Source organism: Podarcis liolepis (assembly GCF_965112155.1).
Source record: "Podarcis liolepis genome assembly, chromosome: 2".
Classification (NCBI taxonomy): domain Eukaryota; kingdom Metazoa; phylum Chordata; class Lepidosauria; order Squamata; family Lacertidae; genus Podarcis; species Podarcis liolepis.
The window spans coordinates 82,699,407-82,716,905 of record NC_139555.1 but is presented as its reverse complement, the minus strand read 5'-3'; the positions used below and the strand labels follow the sequence as shown (position 1 = coordinate 82,716,905).

Here is a 17,499-nt window from a genome sequence, read left to right as displayed (position 1 = left end):
ACTGGATAAAAACCTCTACAAAATTTATCTGTGGAGGAAAAATGTACATTGGAATGGGCACTTTTTATTTTACCTTCACTACAGAAACATTAGTGTCATTAGTTGTCATTCCTGTCTGTTGACTCCACAGCTTCCAACTTCCATTGTCAGTACTGACACACATCTGGGAATCGGTTTGAGTGCTATCAGAAATTATATTTACACGGTTAAAGTTTCATTACGAGAGTTGAATGTTCCCAACAGAACTTAAGTCACAAAAAAATAGATGGAAGTAGATGTCTAAATGCTGGGGGGGGGGGGACAGGGACTTTTCAACCCAATATAGGTTTTCGAGAGGCATATTGTAAACATTCATATGTTTCTAGACAGATTAGATATAACTATTCATTGAGTCTCCTGAAATTACTGTTTTTAGTTGAAATAAATTACAAGGAAGGGCTCTGATTCAGATTTGGAGCACCTATGCTGGGGAAGAGGGTTGACGCATTCATGTCTGTGTGAAAATTTAAGTCCTGACCTAATTTTTCCTCCCCCTGGATGGGGGATAAATACCAGCATGATACCAGCTGTATTTCCCCCTAGGTGAGCCTACTAGCAGCTTCTTTGGGTGGGATTTTGGTTGGGAAAGCAGTTGTGGTGAGGAATGGTTACACCCTCTCCTTTTCTGTAGCACTACTGCTTCCGTCAAAACCAGAGTTCTCGGTTCCTCTTTGTTAAAAATAGAAGCGTGGGGAAAACTAATCACAGTTCTCCCGTGCCTTGTATAGTTTGGCACTGAAAGAGGAACACTAGCAGGGTGTATCACCCAAGTTTGTGTATAGCCGTTTTCTCATGGGATAGCTCACTGCTTTGTGAAAAGAGGGGTCTTGCATCATTTGACAGGAGTTTTATTAGCAAATAGTGATAAACAGGCAGATGGTCAAAGGCAATGAAAGGCTCTCAAACAGTACTTGACAGGTTGAACTTTACTATAGAAGAGTCCTCAGTATTCTTTTACAAGCTGACCCCACCCCACCCCAATTAAGTTTTTCATGTTTTTCATGTATTTACATCAGATCTTCTTAGACGGCTAAAAGAAATTAGGAAGCCTGATGGATCTACAGACTGTGTTGGTCACATCCTTGTGGGCTGGGTATGGAAAACTTTCACAAATGGTTAATTATGTTTTCTTTTTATATGCTTCCTCATTTTTAAGGTTATAAAAGTGAAAACTATCAATAGTAAAATGTGCAAAGAATGGGCAGCGATATTGGGATTAACAAACAATCTTGTTGCAATATTTTTAAGTGAATTGCATCAGTTAATTAATCTAAGCCATGTTTGATCTGAGAACTAGTACCAAGCAGTAACACTGCAGGAAGGGTAAGGGTATGAGGACTAACTCTGTGTTACGTAGGAGTCAAGATCAGTAGTGGCCAGTGTGGTGGGGCAGAGCCATGCAGCTGCCCTCCTGATACCAGCACCACTACTGCTTACCTGCATATGGCTGAGGCAGGACAGTGTTGAAGTTGGAGCTTTGCAGATGCACCAGCACAAGAACCAGATTGGCTCCCCCAGCGCATCTGCGCAGTCCTGACCTGGCCTCTATGTTGTCCTGACAGACCCCTATCCAGATAAACTGTACAATGCTAGTGCCAGGACAGCACTTGTGAACCACCATGCCAGCTGCTACTGGACAAGTTTCAACTCACTTTGTGAATGCCACAGCCAGATTCCCATATTGGCAAACAGTAAAAGTTTCCATATGTTTATTCTTATTTATTGAATTTATATAGCGCCCTTCATCCAAATATCAGAGGGTGTGATCTGTTTCGTAAAAGAGTTGGCTGTATTGATACAATAGTAGAAACCACCCATTGCTACTACCAGTTGGAGAGCCTGCATCATAGCTCTCCCCCAGACTAGTAAGAATGCATAATAGGGCCTTCTGGGCAGCGACTTCACAGTGATGGAATGCAATTCCTGCAGAGACTGCTATCATCTCTTGGTGTTGCCTATGTGTTTTTAAAGGTTCCGTCGAACAGATTTGCATTTTAAAATATTGTAAGCTGCTTTGTGTAGGTCTTTCTCAAAGAGTGGAGCATAAATAAATAAGTGAGTGCATCTGGCAATATGGTGTTCCTAGGCAAAGTGTAACATCTTAGCAGGTAATACCAGTATGCCACATGGAATTTTTGTGTTTTACTGGCTCAACAGATGTTACACTCATTCTGAACACCTGCTTATTGGATTGTAAGTTTCTAAGAAATATTCCCAGTGACATTACACTGCTAGATGGTAATAAGTGACAAAATCAGGCTTCTAACTGATATCGTCCAGTAGTAGCAATTATCATCAATTGTATTTTCAATCAGATGTGTGGGATAATAATAATAATAATAATTCCAAATATTTATTTTTCCTTTAGTTGCCTTGTCTAAATTCCTATGATAGCTACTGTAGCAACCAGGTAGCTGCCAAAACTTTGCTGGACCAGAAGAAGCAGGATCATCGGGTTCAAGACTTCTTACAGCGTTGTCTAGAGTCACCTTTCAGCCGTAAACTGGACCTGTGGAATTTCCTTGATATCCCAAGAAGCCGTCTAGTGAAGTACCCACTACTGCTTAGAGAGATTCTGCGACACACGCCAAACGATCATCCAGATCAACAGCACATCGAAGAAGCTGTATGTGTTTCAACTAATTAATACCTTATCTAAAGGGCAAATCATTAGAAGTAGATTCACATATCTTCTCTCAGAAAGATGTGTGCATATTTCCCTTCTCTTGTTAGATTTCTGTGACATTTTAGGCTTCGGGTATTTTAAAATGGGACGCGGGTGGCGCTGTGGGTAAAACCTCAGTGCCTAGGACTTGCCGATAGTATGGTCGGCGGTTCGAATCCCCGCGGCGGGGTGAGCTCCCATCGTTCAGTCCCAGCTCCTGCCCACCTAGCAGTTCGAAAGCACCCCTAAGTGCAAGTAGATAAATAGGTACCGCTTTATAGCGGGAAGGTAAACGGCGTTTCCGTGTGCTGCGTTGGTGCTGGCTCGCCAGAGCAGCTTCGTCACGCTGGCCACATGACCCGGAAGTGTCCTCGGACAGCGCTGGCTACCGGCCTCTTAAGCAAGATGAGCACGCAACCCCAGAGTCGGTCACGACTGGCCCGCAAGGGCAGGGGTACCTTTACCTTTATTTTAAAATTGCTTTACACTGAGTAGAATCATAGAATCATAGAATCATAGAGTTGGAAGAGACCACAAGGGCCATCGAGTCCAACCCCAGACCAAGCTCAGGTGGCCCTTGGAATGCACTTTGCAGAGGAAGTATCCACTGACCTGGTGTGTATATGGATTCTGCCATTCCTTTGCTAGATGTGATTTGTGTGAGTGTGCCAGGTGCAACATGTGCCATGACACTCATGCAAACTGTTACTGGAAGTACTGGTTGCATCTTTGGGCAACCTGGGTCATTTGCTTTCTCCCTGTAGCCACTTCCCTGATGCAAGGCTGATAGCTTAATATATTGTTGCATGCAATCATTGGTGATATCCAAAGCCTTACATATGCTGTGGCTTTTAGTTACCTCTTAAGAACATAATACAGCTTTCCCCCCTAAACTTTCTAAAATTGACCAAAAATTAGTGTTTTAACAGTACCACTCATCTGTCATGTTCAAATAGCAAGGGCACAAGAGAGCTGTTCTCATTATTCCCACACAATTTTGGAGCTCCTTCTCCTTGAAAATGTGGTGAAGCCTGAATTTGAGCATCTTTCAGAAAGCCTGTAAAACTGTTTTTCTTTCAGGTTTTTTTTAATGCTTCAGTTAAACAAGAAGCTTGGGGAAAATAGGTTTAATATTTTTTCTAATTCAAGGAAATTGTGGGACGAAACTTCACATCATTGGCCTTCAGATTTTATTTTTTAGAACACATTCCTATTACATACTGCATCCTAAACTGCTGTTTAAACTTGAGAAAGTATAAACTGTTAAACTGCTTGGGCTCTGTAACATGCAAAAAAGTAGCAGTTATCTAGGAATACAAAATACAAAGCCCTGCTGTTTATATGTAAGCAGAAAGGAACGATGGGGATTTAAACTCTTTATTTAGATTAATTGAATAAAAGAGTTCTGTTTGCACGACAGATTTCCTCTCACATATATGTAGCATACGCCTGCTCACAGGACATAATGAAGAAGTTCTTGCTTATAGAATTCCTGTACATGCATTGGAGCCAGATTGATGCTTAAAATGGAAAAGCCATATTGAAGTACCAAACACTCACATGGCCTCCTTTTGCTCATTACAGAAGTCCATCCACCCATTTTGTTTTTCCAACTATAAACCTATTAAGAAATGCTTTCAAAATTGGCTTGGCAATTTATGACTTATTTGTAACCATTCCCCCCCCTCCCCAGATTAATATTGTCCAAGGAATAGTGGCAGAAATCAACAAAAAGACGGGTGAATCTGAATGCCAGTATTACAAAGAGAGGCTAATCTATCTCGATGAAGGCCAAAAGGACTCCTTGATAGATGATTCACGTGTCGTGTGCTGTCATGGTGAACTAAAGAACAACCGGGGAGCGGTAAGGAATTAATTTTTTAGGAAACACAAAATATTGTTTTACCTCTTTCTTAAGTACTGTTCTCTTTTATAATCAGTGAACTGCTTCTTTTTAAATGTAAGGTTGCAATGGTTTGCTTTTGGATGGCTGTCATGGGGAAATATTATCAAGTCTCAGAAGTGAGAAAGAGATGCTAACTGCTTTTAATTTAGGGTTAAAAAAAAAGCAGGCTTAACAGGGGTTAGAATAAGGGTGGAAAATAGAATAGCTCTTCCTCATTGTGGGTAAGAGAGAAACTGATCTTTATCTAATTTTAACACCACTGTCATATTTGTGCCTTTACTGTGGAACACATTTCTCAGAGTGCTTGTAAGACGCCATCCTTGCACACTGTTGTTGTTGTTAGGCAAGATTTAAATATACTAGTACTTTCTTCCATCCTGGAACTTAAGACAGCATATATCCAATTCCCTGGTAGGATTCCCATACAGTCAGTGGCCTAGACTCAAACTTCCTTACCTTCAGCAGGGTGGTTGCATCATGTGCCTTCAGATCATGCCCTTGGACAATTTCCACCCATCTTTGGTAGTATTATTTAACTAGATGCTAGTTTTTTTGTTTTTTTTAAAAATAACCCTTGAGAAGTGATAAGCAAAAAATGTATGAGTGACAACTCTCAATTAATTTTTTTTTTGTCAGAAATTGCATGTGTTTCTCTTCCAAGAAGTACTGGTAATTACTCGAGCTGTTACACAGAATGAACAACTCTGTTACCAATTGTATCGGCAACCCATCCCTGTGAAGGATCTTGTGCTAGAAGACTTGCAAGATGGAGAGGTGCGATTGGGTGGATCCATACGTGGTGCATTTAGCAACAATGAGAGAAGTAAGAATCCATTATATTATATCTCTTTTATAAAATATTGAAATTTAGTCATGCACCACAATACCCTTCCAATATCTTTTCTGGAAGTATAAGCCAGCATGTCTCATTCATATAAAAAAGGTAAACTAATTTTTCACTTTTAAAAAAAGAAGAAACAAGATTTTCAAAAAGTAGTATGACAGCTTACAAAAGCAAAACATGGCAGGAAAGACAAAAGATACCTTCATGTTTTCTATTGGATTCTCCTGCAGGAGTTGGTTTTAAATGATAATGCTAAGAACCTACTGCTCCAATCTGTTCTCACCAGTGGTGACAGACGTTGAGCTTTAAAATTTTAGCGGCGCCCTGTGCAACACCAGAATTTGGCACCTCCCACCACTGCCACCTCTTGCCTTTTGTTGCTCGTCATTGCTGAAGTGTCCTCTGTGGCACCCTCTCTGCTCAGTGCCCAGTTTGGACAAACCAGTTGCACTTCCCTAAATCCGTCACCAGTGAGAGTTGGTGAAAGAGTTTATCAAGAGTAAATGGCTGCCATCACTATTGGAAGAAAGGACAGCCCCCCATGACCTTGTCCAGCAGCACTGAATTAACGAGGACAGCACTGTGCATATTCCCAGATACTGACAAAATACTATGAAGAGCAGTGGCATGCTTCTCACAAATGTCATTCCCCTCTTTGTCATTCAGTGGTTGCTTGTACTTATAATCATTGCATCATCTGACTGGCTGCTGCTGATTGCCACAGATGGTTAGCATTGCTGAATTTTTGTGTGTGACTTTCGTTAGAATAAAATAAAATGGTGGGGAAAGAGGTCGATTCTGTAGTAAAACAAGCCGAAGAAAGCAGAAAACATGTTTTCTCTCAAGCGGGACTGCCCAGCTTATAAACCTTGTATAGTGGTCCACCCATGGCTTAAAACACTACAGTGGTACCTCTAGTTACAGACTGCAGGGTGCCGTTCACACCCCTAAAATTCTGTAACTAGAGCACTGCTTCTGCGCACGTGCATGGCATGATAGAGTGCTTCTGCGCATGTCCTGCAAAACCCGGAAATATACACTTCTGGGTTTGCCGCGTTCGCAAGCCAAAAAGATGCAACATGAACCTAACGCAAGACGAAGTATGACTGTATTTCTCCTTTTGCTTCTGCTTCCATGGAATTTCTAAACTGTGTGGAAGAAATCATGTGGGAGACTTCATACATGGATGGTGGGCTGCATTTCTCTTAGTGGGATCCAAGTTGTGCACTCTTCTGGTACATCATTAATGTGGAAATATGTCTATTAAAAACAACCACACACACACACACACACACACACACACACACACACACACACTGTCCTCTTCCAAGAAGCATTGAATATACTAATGTGGCTCATTTATTTCAGTTAAAAACTTCTTTAGAGTCAGCTTCAGAAAGGGATCTCAAAGCCAGTCTCACTCACTGCAAGCAAATGACACCTTCAACAAACAGCAGTGGCTCAACTGTATCCGTCAAGCCAAAGAATCAGTCTCCTGCGCATCAAGCGAAATCCGGACACTTGATTCCGAAGACCCCTTACTAACATCATCGAGTACATCATCAAGTAGGAACAGAATACCCCGGCAGGAATCTAAGCTTGAGCAAATGGACCAATCAGACAGTGGGTCTGACTGTAGTATGGACATCAGTGAAATCAGCATTGACTGTGACCACATGGAGCAGACATACCCTTGGCAGACTGACAAAGAGATAGAAAGCAATGTCTGACAACAACTGCATAGTGGTCTTCTGTGTCTTACCTGTACAGTATTTGCATTCCGCATATGGAACAAGAAGCACTTTTTAATATTTTTGTCACAATGTCAACTCAGTCTCTATTATATTTGTACCTTTAAACCATAGTACTGTAACTGCTGGTGTGCGTAATTTGATATGGCAACTATAATCCTGTGATAATTCTGTAAACGTCTCTGTGGCTGAGAGAGGTTATTTGACCAATTATTTCCAATGTCTTGCTGGTAGATATGACCTCTAAGCTACTGTTTTTATGCATATTACATACCAAGATTCTCTGTTTTATAAAGTGCCCTATTTTGACCTCTCACAAGGCAACCCCTCAAGGAGATGAACAAAGCATTTTAAAGCTATCACATCTAGAAATTTTGTGAATGATGTGTGTAGGGTTCAAAAAAGCTTGAAAGACTAAAACTAAGAGTCTCATTGATTGATAGGTGACTTTCATCATCTTAATTTAACAGTTATGGCCAGTGCAGAATATGTATTTTCTCAGTTCACAGATGCAAGCTAAAAGGTCATTTGAAAGTAAGTTATGTGCCAGTACTGAATCTTCAGATGAAAATTCCAGTTTATATGATGGTGTTTTCTGATAATTGGATGGTAGTTTACCTACTGTCCCATTTAGAATAAAGCATTAAAAGAGTAAAGAAGCTGAAACTTCAAAATACTTTGTTTAAATTGCTGTGTTTTGTTTTATGTAGCCCTTTCTGTGTGCACAGCCAGACAGTTTGTATGCAAAATGGTGCTTCTAAAATATTAACATTTTAGCTGTATCTAATGTTATACTGCTCTCAGGATAGCCATTTTGTGATGTCTACAAAAATACAGTGGTGCCCCGCAAGACGAATGCCTCGCAAGACGGAAAACTCGCTAGATGAAAGAGTTTTCTGTTTTGGAGGTGCTTCGCAAAACGAATTTCCTATGGGCTTGCTTCGCAAGACGACAATGTCTTGCGAGTTCCTGCGGGTTCCCCCCCTTTTTCTAAGCCGCTAAACCGCTTATCAGCTGATCTGATCAACAGATAAGCCGCTAAAAGCCGCTAATCCGCTAATCCATCAATGGGCTTGCTTCACAAGACGAAAAAACCGCTAGACGAAGAGAATCACAGAACGGATTCCTTTCGTCTTGCGAGGCACCACTGTGAGCCTTTCTTCTGTCATCCCAGTATCCACTGCCTGCTCTCTTATGTGTGATTCACAGATACAGACACTTCTATTAAAAGACCTGTATGGGGAACCTGTTCAGTGTCATCGTCAAGGCCAGAATTGAGAACAAAGCCCAGGTGGGCTCCCCAGACTTCTGTAATAGGCTTACAGAAAGTTAGGACTGGGACTACACCACATGCTAATAAAAATGTTGATTTCTTATTGGCTCTGTTCAGAGAATTAACCTCCATGTTATTTGGGTGTGTTCTGGCTTAATTATGATTAAAGTAAGGGGTGACTCTAATTTTATAACTATAGTTTGCAATTATTTTTCTAATGCAACCCACCAAAGGAATTTTGCTTATTCAGGAGTCAGCTACAAACACACACACACACACACACACACACACTGCATATTTGTTTCTAAAGACATCCGCACACAGCATTCACTATTACTGCATCTCAAGAAACTCACACCTCAAAATGTGTTTGACCCACTCTTTCAACCTATTGATCTGAAAATTACATTTGACTAGTTTGGCACCCTTAAAGTAGGTAAAATGTCAATAAAATTTGTACTTATGAATTAAACTCTAATTTCAAATGTAAGGTTGAACAGTACTGTAATGCTGAATTTGACCCTTTCTAAAGAAGGGTCCTGAAATTTGCAACCTAGTGCACTGAAATGTTCTCTGATACCACTATTTCCATTTTCTGCACAGTGAGGAGTCAAACTTCAGCACTGCAGAAGCATTGATATTGCCAAAATACATACTTGTTTACAGAAAAACTGTAAGAGTAAATAAGATGTCAATTTTAATTTGTAAATATGTTCTGCTGTGTTAGAGGAATCGTGCTGAGATAATTGATAAAAAAGCAGGTTAATACCTATATTTTTTCAAACAAAATTATGGTCAATTTTACTCTATAGAACATATTTCTGTATGTATAGGTTTTAAATATGGTTGTTTTCTATTTCAGGCTTGTAATTTATTTTAATTGCTTCATTTTGGAAGTTGAGTATTAGCCAATCTAGAGTAAGTGGAAGTATTTTTAAAAATAGAAGGAAGTAGAAAGTATATTAGGATGTGAACTACTGAAATGACAAATACTTGCCAAAATGTTGGAGATACCGTGTAATGTCTTCATTTCAATAATTGATGTATTGATTAAATCTCCTTTTTTTGCATAATAGCCTTACACTGTTCTCAAAGCATTTCAAATAAATTACACTGAACTGTCTATTTTTTAAATATATTGTTGCTTAATATGCAAAGCTAAAAAACCTCACTTTACAAACTTTCTGTGATTTTTGACATCTGTTTTCAGGAATATTTACATTCATTTATAGCTAAACTGAGGATACTTTTAGTAATCAAAACTAATATAACAAGTTACTAAGATGCAAATAAATTGAGTAGACTTTTTCAAACTTTTTTTTTTAATATATATAAGTTATCTGTATCAGATGTAATGTGAAAAGTTACCAGTAGAATGCAATGCATATTGTATTCCTATTAGAAATATTTTGTGCGGTATTCTTCATCTTTAGTTCACGGCAAGGTCTTGCTCTTTAATTAGATAGACCAGAAATACGGATTTTAAGACTTATGACAAACACCCTAAATGTGCTCCTCTGGATTAATTTATAACACTTTCCTTTTAGTTTTCAGTGTAGCAGCACAGCCTGGTTCCCCGACCGTTTTGGATCCCGGTGCAGTTTGAAAAATCTAAGAAAGTGCCATGGGGACCACTGAAGAAAAACTGGTGATTCCAAGAACCCCTCCCCCCAAAAAAACCACGTATCCCCCCCAAAAAAGGCTGAAAACTAGACAAAACCACAGGCAAATAACAACAAAAACCTGAAAAATTAAAATGCGTGGAGCAGGGTAACTTAGTGGGTGCCAAGGATGTACCTGAGATTGCTGTGGTGCCCATGGCCACCACATTGGTGATGCCATGAATAGCATACATTTTTAAAAGTGCTTTTATTACAGTATCATATACCCTATTTTTCGCCCTATAGGAGGCAATTTTTCCCCTCCAAAAATGAAGGGGAAATGTGTGTGCATCCTATGGGGCGAATGCAGACTTTTGCTGAAGCTATCCACAAGCCATGGGAGCCCGGCGCGAAGTCGCACAGCTCTCCCACAACTTGCGGAGAGCTGCCTGCATCCTGAAGCCTGGGGCGTGCTGAGCTCAGCGTGCCCCAGGCTTCAAGCTTCATGCAGCTCTCAGCAAGCCGTGGGAGAGCTGTGCGACTTCGGGCAGATGTCCGCAAGCCTGGGGAGACTGGCGCGACTTCCCGCCGGGATCCCTAGGCTTGCGGATAGCAGCCTGTTCTGGGGGCTGGGGTCGGGGGAAGCTAGGGCTTCCCTCGCCCCAGCCCCACGCCTGGGGAAAAAATAATCCCCACCCCTTTATTTCCCCCCAAAAAACTAGGTGCGCCCTGTGGGCCGGTGCACCCTATGGGGCAAAAAATACGGTACATGCTGTTCAAAGCCTACAAAGAGAAATCTGTTAAAATACTAGGCCCCACCAACTTATAAAAGAGGGTATCAGAACTGTTTAAAGTGCTTTTTTGAGGGATGAGAACATCTGTGGGGGGGGAGTATTTGGGGAATAATTCAGTTGAACTGGAATTTATTTGAGTGGAATCTGTGAAGGAACTTAACTCACCTTCCCTACAATGAGTGTTTGGTTGCATTAGGGAATGCGGAATCAACCAGCTAATGTAACAGCTTGGGGCTGAGACCACACCCTTGCCTTATATTGTTTGTGGTCTTGGTGAAGCCCCTTTATTCCATCTACTCCAGATAATGTGGACCTCATCGTACTCTCCAACATTTCTCCAATGAAAATAGGGACGTCTCATTCTATAATGATAATTTGACTATTTATACCCCACACATCTTATCGGGTTGCCCCAGCAGTCTAAACAGTTTGCAACATATACAAAAGCATAATAAAACAATAAGCATTTAAAACAACTTCCCTATACAGGATTGCCTTCAGACAGCTTGGGGGTTGGATAACTCCATACCCTCCAACATTTCTCCAATGACAATTGGGACATTTTAAGGAAACGTGGGACTTTCTGGGATCAAATCAGAAACCGGGACGGCTTCTCTAAATCAGGGATGCCCCTGAAAAATAGGGACACTTGAAGGGTCTGCCTCATTGGAGAGAGAATACCACAGATGGGGAGCCACAATGGAAAATGCTCTTTCTCTTATTGCCACACTCCAAACCTCAGAGAAAGCACCCTGAGAAGAACCCAAGGGTCCAGGTAGGTTCATATTGGGAGAGACGATCCAAAATATATTGGGCTCCTGAGCTGTAAAAGTTCTTATAGGTTAAATCCAACTAAGAATGTACCTTTTCTGATAGGGCCTGGACAATTAAGATATTCTGGACACCTGAACACAATCTCCTGCTTCAAGGGTAGAGTCCAAATCCTGGTAGATACATGCCTTGCAAATGTGTCACAGGGGCCTTATACAGTCGTAACTCGGATTAAGTACTTAATTCGTTCCAGAGGTCCGTTCTTAACCTGAAACTGTTCTTAACCTGAAGCACCACTTTAGCTAATGGGGCCTCCTGCTGCCGCCGCCGCGCCGCCAGAGCATGATTTCTGTTCTCATCCTGAAGCAAAGTTCTTAACCTGAGGTACTATTTCTGGGTTAGCTGAGTCTGTAACCTGAAGCGTATGTAACCTGAAGTGTATGTAACCCGAGGTACCACTGTATGGTCTATCCCCTCTCTAGGACCAGCATGTAATAAGCCACTGGCTACCTGGGACAAGTCTGCTTTACAGCAAACTAAGGACACAATTGCCTCCATCGCCATTGCTTAGGCTTGAACATCAGCACATAGCAATGTCCGATTGCATTCACTGCAAGTTTTTCCTCCACTTGTGCTCAAGCCATCTCCTTGCCTGCTTCCTTATTCTCAGCTCCAGGGTATAGCATTTATAGAAAAGTAGGGTATAAAAACAGTAATTAAATACCTTAAAGGGCACTTTGAAGCACAGCCTATACCTGAACCAGAAGGTGAAGAGCAAAAGTCTATGAAGACTTCATAAGCTGGGGCCTTAAATCACACATGCCAGGGCCCAAAGAACCATGGCACTAGTTTCATGAGCTGGAGGGGCATGGGACTGTTAAAACATTTTTTCCTTAAGCAGTAGCCACCTGTACACAATAGTAAACTCACTTGCAAACTGAGAGAACCTTTCACAAGCACTTTCTTCCATGGCATGGAGAATAGCTGTTAAAGTATGGGGGTATAAGAATGGTGCTAGGAAAGTATGTTGGCATAATAATAGTAATAATAATAATAATAATAATAATAATAAATTTTATTTATATCCCGCCCACCCCAGCCAAATCCGGGCTCAGAGCGGCTAACATCAAATGTATAACACATTAACATAAAATCAGACAATCAATTAATATACATCCTCAAATCAGATCAGGATCAGAATAAAATCCAATCAGATGGCAACCTGCAGATTAGGGTTGGGGACCTTAAATGCTCACCAGGCCCAACTGTTTGTGCTGAACTTATATGGGCATTGCCAGCCTCAGTAGCTGGCAAGATGTGAGCCATAGATCACAATTTAGATGATGTGGGGGTTTTTGTTAAAAGTAGCACAGTAGAGAACACAGTGATGTTGTTAGACTGTTGCTGCCATCTGCTGGGTAAAATGTAAGTAATCTCCGGTACAGTGATACCTCTGGTTACAAACTTACAGTGGTGCCTCGGGTTACATACGCTTCAGGTTACATACACTTCAGGTTACACACTCCGCTAACCCAGAAATAGTGCTTCAGGTTAAGAACTTTGCTTCAAGAGAAGAACAGAAATCGGGCTCCGGCGGCGCGGCGGCAGCAGGAGGCCCCATTAGCTAAAGTGGTGCTTCAGGTTAAGAACAGTTTCAGGTTAAGAACGGACCTCCGGAACGAATTAAATACTTAACCCGAGGTACCACTGTAATTCATTCCGGAGGTCCGTTCTTAACCTGAAACCATTCTTAACCTGAGGTACCACTTTAGCTAATAGGGCCTCCTACTGTGCTGCGCCGCCAGCACACAATTTCTGTTCTCATCCTGGGGCAAAATTCTTAACCCGAGGTACTACTTCCGGGTTAACGGAGTCTGTAACCCAATGTACCACTGTACTACAACTAAGCTTCATTAACATGTTACCCTGAATTTTTAATGGCACAAAACAAGCACAAAACTTTGCTATCAATCTGGAGAGGATCAAAAAATTCGGGGTTACATATTAATGTAAACTAGTAGCTTATTCTACTACTGTTCAAATTGAGCTATACACAATGGTTAAAATCTAAAGAGCCATTTTACATTTATTTTCTGCACACACACCCCAGATATTTGAAGTATCCATTTTACAGTGAAATATGTAACTAGGAAAAAGTAAAATGTAACTATGAAAAAAATGTTATTAGAATACATTGAAAAGCCTACCGTGTCCAACATTCTGTTCTCACAGTGGCCAGCCAGATGCCTATGAAAGTAGACCACGATCAGGACATGTGAAACCACACTCTCTAACACGCGATCCCTATCAACTGGTATGCAGATGCCTACTTTGTCTCGTTTGGGAAGGTAAGCAGTTAGAAGACATACAATTTGTGACTAATAACCATGTACAGAGTAATCCATGGGAAAAATGCTAATCGCTTTTTTTAAGCCACCCAAGTTGGTGACCATCACTGTATCTTGTGACTGTGAATATTGTAGTTAAACTATGTGCTGTGTGAAGAAGTATTTGCCCAGTGGGGTGGATGACATTATTGTTAGGGATGACTTCCCCCTACTGGAGACAGGCAGGGTCAAAGTACTGTAGATAATAAGCTGTGGTTCTAAATGGACCAGCAAGCCACTTTGAGGGGAGAAGGAAGAATGGAAGATGGTGTTAGAGCTGGACCCAGACTATCTGGACACTTTGAGGTACTGTTGGGGTTGACCCTTTTTAGCAAGCTAAGATATACAGTGGTACCTTTGGTTGTGAACGGGATCCATTCTGGAGGCCCATTCGCAACATGAGCAGAACGCAACCCACGTCTGCGCATGTCGAGATTTGCCACTTCTGCGCGCGATGTCATTTTGTGCATCTGCGCATGCGCAAGTGGCAAAACCTGGAAGTAACCCTTTCTGGTCCTTCTGGGTCACCATGGAATGCAACCTGAAAACGCTCAACCTGAAGCAAACGTAACATGAGGTATGACTGTCATTATGTGTAAGAACCAACATATTTGCATATGCTGCTTTTCTTTTGTAAAATAAACTTTACAATTAGTTTAAGCTGGTCCATTAGTGTCAGTTGATGGCTGGACTCCCAAAATGTAGGGTGGTAAGATTCCTGCTGAAAGGTACTGTGGCTACATTTTATACTGTCTTGCCACATGACCTTACAGTACTAACGAGATGAGCCCTACATCATATATCCCAGGCATATATGATGTACAGGGTATAATAATAACTGGGGCAACCCAATCAAATGTACATGGTATAATAATAATAATAAGAATAATAATAATCATCATCATCATCATCATCATCAGCAGCAGCAGCAGTAGCACCCTTATGTAGTTTGCCAATGTCTGGCAACTTGCAAGCTTCCAGACAAAAATAAAACCATTTATTTATGAAGCACTTGATCTTGATGATTATTACACCACGGAAAGTAATGCCAATTATGTGACAGCAAAAACAGTGGCGTAGCGTGGGGGGTGCAGGGGGGGCCGGCCGCACCGGGCGCAACATCTGGGGGTTAGGGTTAGGGGGCGCAAATCCACGGGTTAGGGGGCGCAAATCCACGGGTTAGGGGGCGCAAATTACTTGCCTTGCCCTGGGTGCTGACAACCCACGCTACGCCACTGCGCAAAAAAGGAGTATGCAGATGAGGAACGCAGAACATCTTATCCTCAATTTCCAGAAACAGAAGAGGGTTTAGCTGGGAGAGAAGCTGCATGGCAGAAAGCAGGTTCTGCACGCTTCATCTGCGGGTACCCTTTGCTTGACACCCCCTGCTTTCCAAGTGACTGGGACAGATCCAGCACATGGAACTGCTGGCATTATATCTACTTTAGTCCTCAGAGGTAATTTCTAGACTACCTTCCCAAGAAAGCTGGAGTCGAATTCTCATGGAGAAAGCTTAATTAGCCAAAACATAAATTGCCACAGTCCTAGATAATTGAACCACACTTTCTGTAATGAATATGTCTAGAGATGGTTTTTTATGTCGATTAGTGCTATAAACTCTGATTATCCTATTTAAGCATTATTGGCTCCCCTCAGATTTCTAACTAGTGAGTAATAATAATTATTAGCTTGTCTCTCAAAGCTGCAAAGCCAAATGATTTCTCTGCTGTAATATCATCTTCCTACTTACAGAAAATGCAGACTAAAGCACATGGGAGTATATACAAGTAATCAGCAAGCAACAAATGGGTTGGAAGTGTATCTCTAATATTGTTCTATTTCCCATTTAATGTACTCACATTACTATAATTTAAATATTATGGTTCTTCATTTTGAATGCATTCTGAGCAACTAATGGTGTGCAGATTTGGGTCTATACATGTACCGATGAGTTTGTTCCCTGCCCTGTTGATTTAAAATTGTTCCCATGCTACCACATCCACAAGATTAAATGTCATTTTAATTTAGAACCATTGCCATCTCCAGTTCAATTCTTGCAAATAGTAATGCAGGATGGAATCCACACCTGGCCTTTTCCTGGACACAACATTAAACCACAGTTTAAAATAAACTATGGTTTAATGTGGGCATTTGCTTTGCTGCTTCCCCACTCATATGTCAGGTGGGAGAAGAAAAAAATCAAAGTCTGAATTATTGTGAAACAATAAGTCAGGCTTCTGGTTTGTTTCTCTACAGCCTACAAGCCGAAGTAAAAGTTGGTTTTGGGTTTACTACACATGATTTGATGGAAACAAATCAAGAGCCTGGGTTAATGTCACAGCAGCCCAAACTCTGGGTTGTTTTCTAGCCATGTTTTGGAGTTTTGGTGGTGTGTGGGAAACACACTGGAAGACATATTGTACAGTGGTACCTCGGGTTAAGTACTTAATTCGTTCCGGAGGTCCGTTCTTAACCTGAAACCGTTCTTAACCTGAAGCACCACTTTAGCTAATGGGGCCTCCTGCTGCTGCTGCGCTGCCGGAGCACGATTTCTGTTCTCATCCTGAAGCAAAGTTCTTAACCTGAAGCACTATTTCTTGGTTAGCGGAGTGTGTAACCTGAAGTGTATGTAACCTGAAGCATATGTAACTTGAGGTACCACTGTATATCGAGGAGGCCTAGTGGCCTGTCACAATTGGTCCTCCATGCCACCCATATAAGGCCTTCACTGCTCTTTTGGGCAGCAGTTAGCTTATGTTTTTTGTTGAAGAGCTTAATTTTGCAAAATCATGTACCTTGTTCACTTGCCCCCTACGTATCTATAAGAGATAGTGTATGGCTGTACCATATTGGGAGGAACCCAGCCTAAACACCTGCAAGAGACAACAACTACATGAGAAGGATCCTATGATTAATGACCTTGGAGGCTTATTGTTGGCAGCTCTAGCCCCAATCACATGGTCCACCCAAGATATAGGCAATATAGTAAAATTGCACATTGTGCAAGAGGCAATTAAGCCTATAAAAGCCCCCAGGGTTCAGACACAAGGGCACAGACCTGCAGGCCTTGTCACTTGGTGGCTACAGAGGGGTCCACCCCGCTTCTGTATTTTTGGAGCTCCCAGCAGCTGTACAGAGGTGTTGCTAGCCTGGTATGGTATATTCTTATGTATAATCTGCCTGCTGTCTAATAAATCCTAAGACTTCTCAACCACTTGTGTGTCTTCTGCTGTTTGTGAATCCCAGAAAAAGAACTCCCATGCCTTTGACAAGACAGGTGGTTCTCTTCACATCCATATGGGTAGGATCAGAACGGTGGCTACAAGGAGAGAGACTGAGCATGCTATGTTTTTGCTGGAGAAATTTAAAAGACTGGAGGTATCCCTCCCAGAAACCCAAAAAGAAAAGGATGCATTCTTCAAGTAGAAAGCTAGGTCTTTATTGAAATACAAATACACATAGGAACAG

General features: G+C 41.5%; 1 protein-coding gene across 10 annotated transcripts in view; it reads left to right on the top strand.

Annotated features, from left to right (window-relative positions):
• Positions 1 to 9,601, top strand: part of ARHGEF3 (Rho guanine nucleotide exchange factor 3) — a 103,753-nt gene extending 94,152 nt beyond the window's left edge. For all 10 annotated transcript variants that reach the window (XM_083489344.1, XM_083489350.1, XM_083489342.1 and 7 more), the window contains 6 exons: positions 1,056 to 1,132; positions 2,408 to 2,665; positions 4,398 to 4,568; positions 5,247 to 5,433; positions 6,823 to 8,041; positions 8,360 to 9,601. In XM_083489344.1, coding sequence (XP_083345470.1) covers positions 1,056 to 1,132; positions 2,408 to 2,665; positions 4,398 to 4,568; positions 5,247 to 5,433; positions 6,823 to 7,184 — 1,055 coding nt within the window. In that variant the 3' untranslated portion in view covers positions 7,185 to 8,041; positions 8,360 to 9,601. The remainder of the gene's footprint in view (positions 1 to 1,055; positions 1,133 to 2,407; positions 2,666 to 4,397; positions 4,569 to 5,246; positions 5,434 to 6,822; positions 8,042 to 8,359) is intronic.
• Positions 9,602 to 17,499: the final 7,898 nt, after the last annotated feature.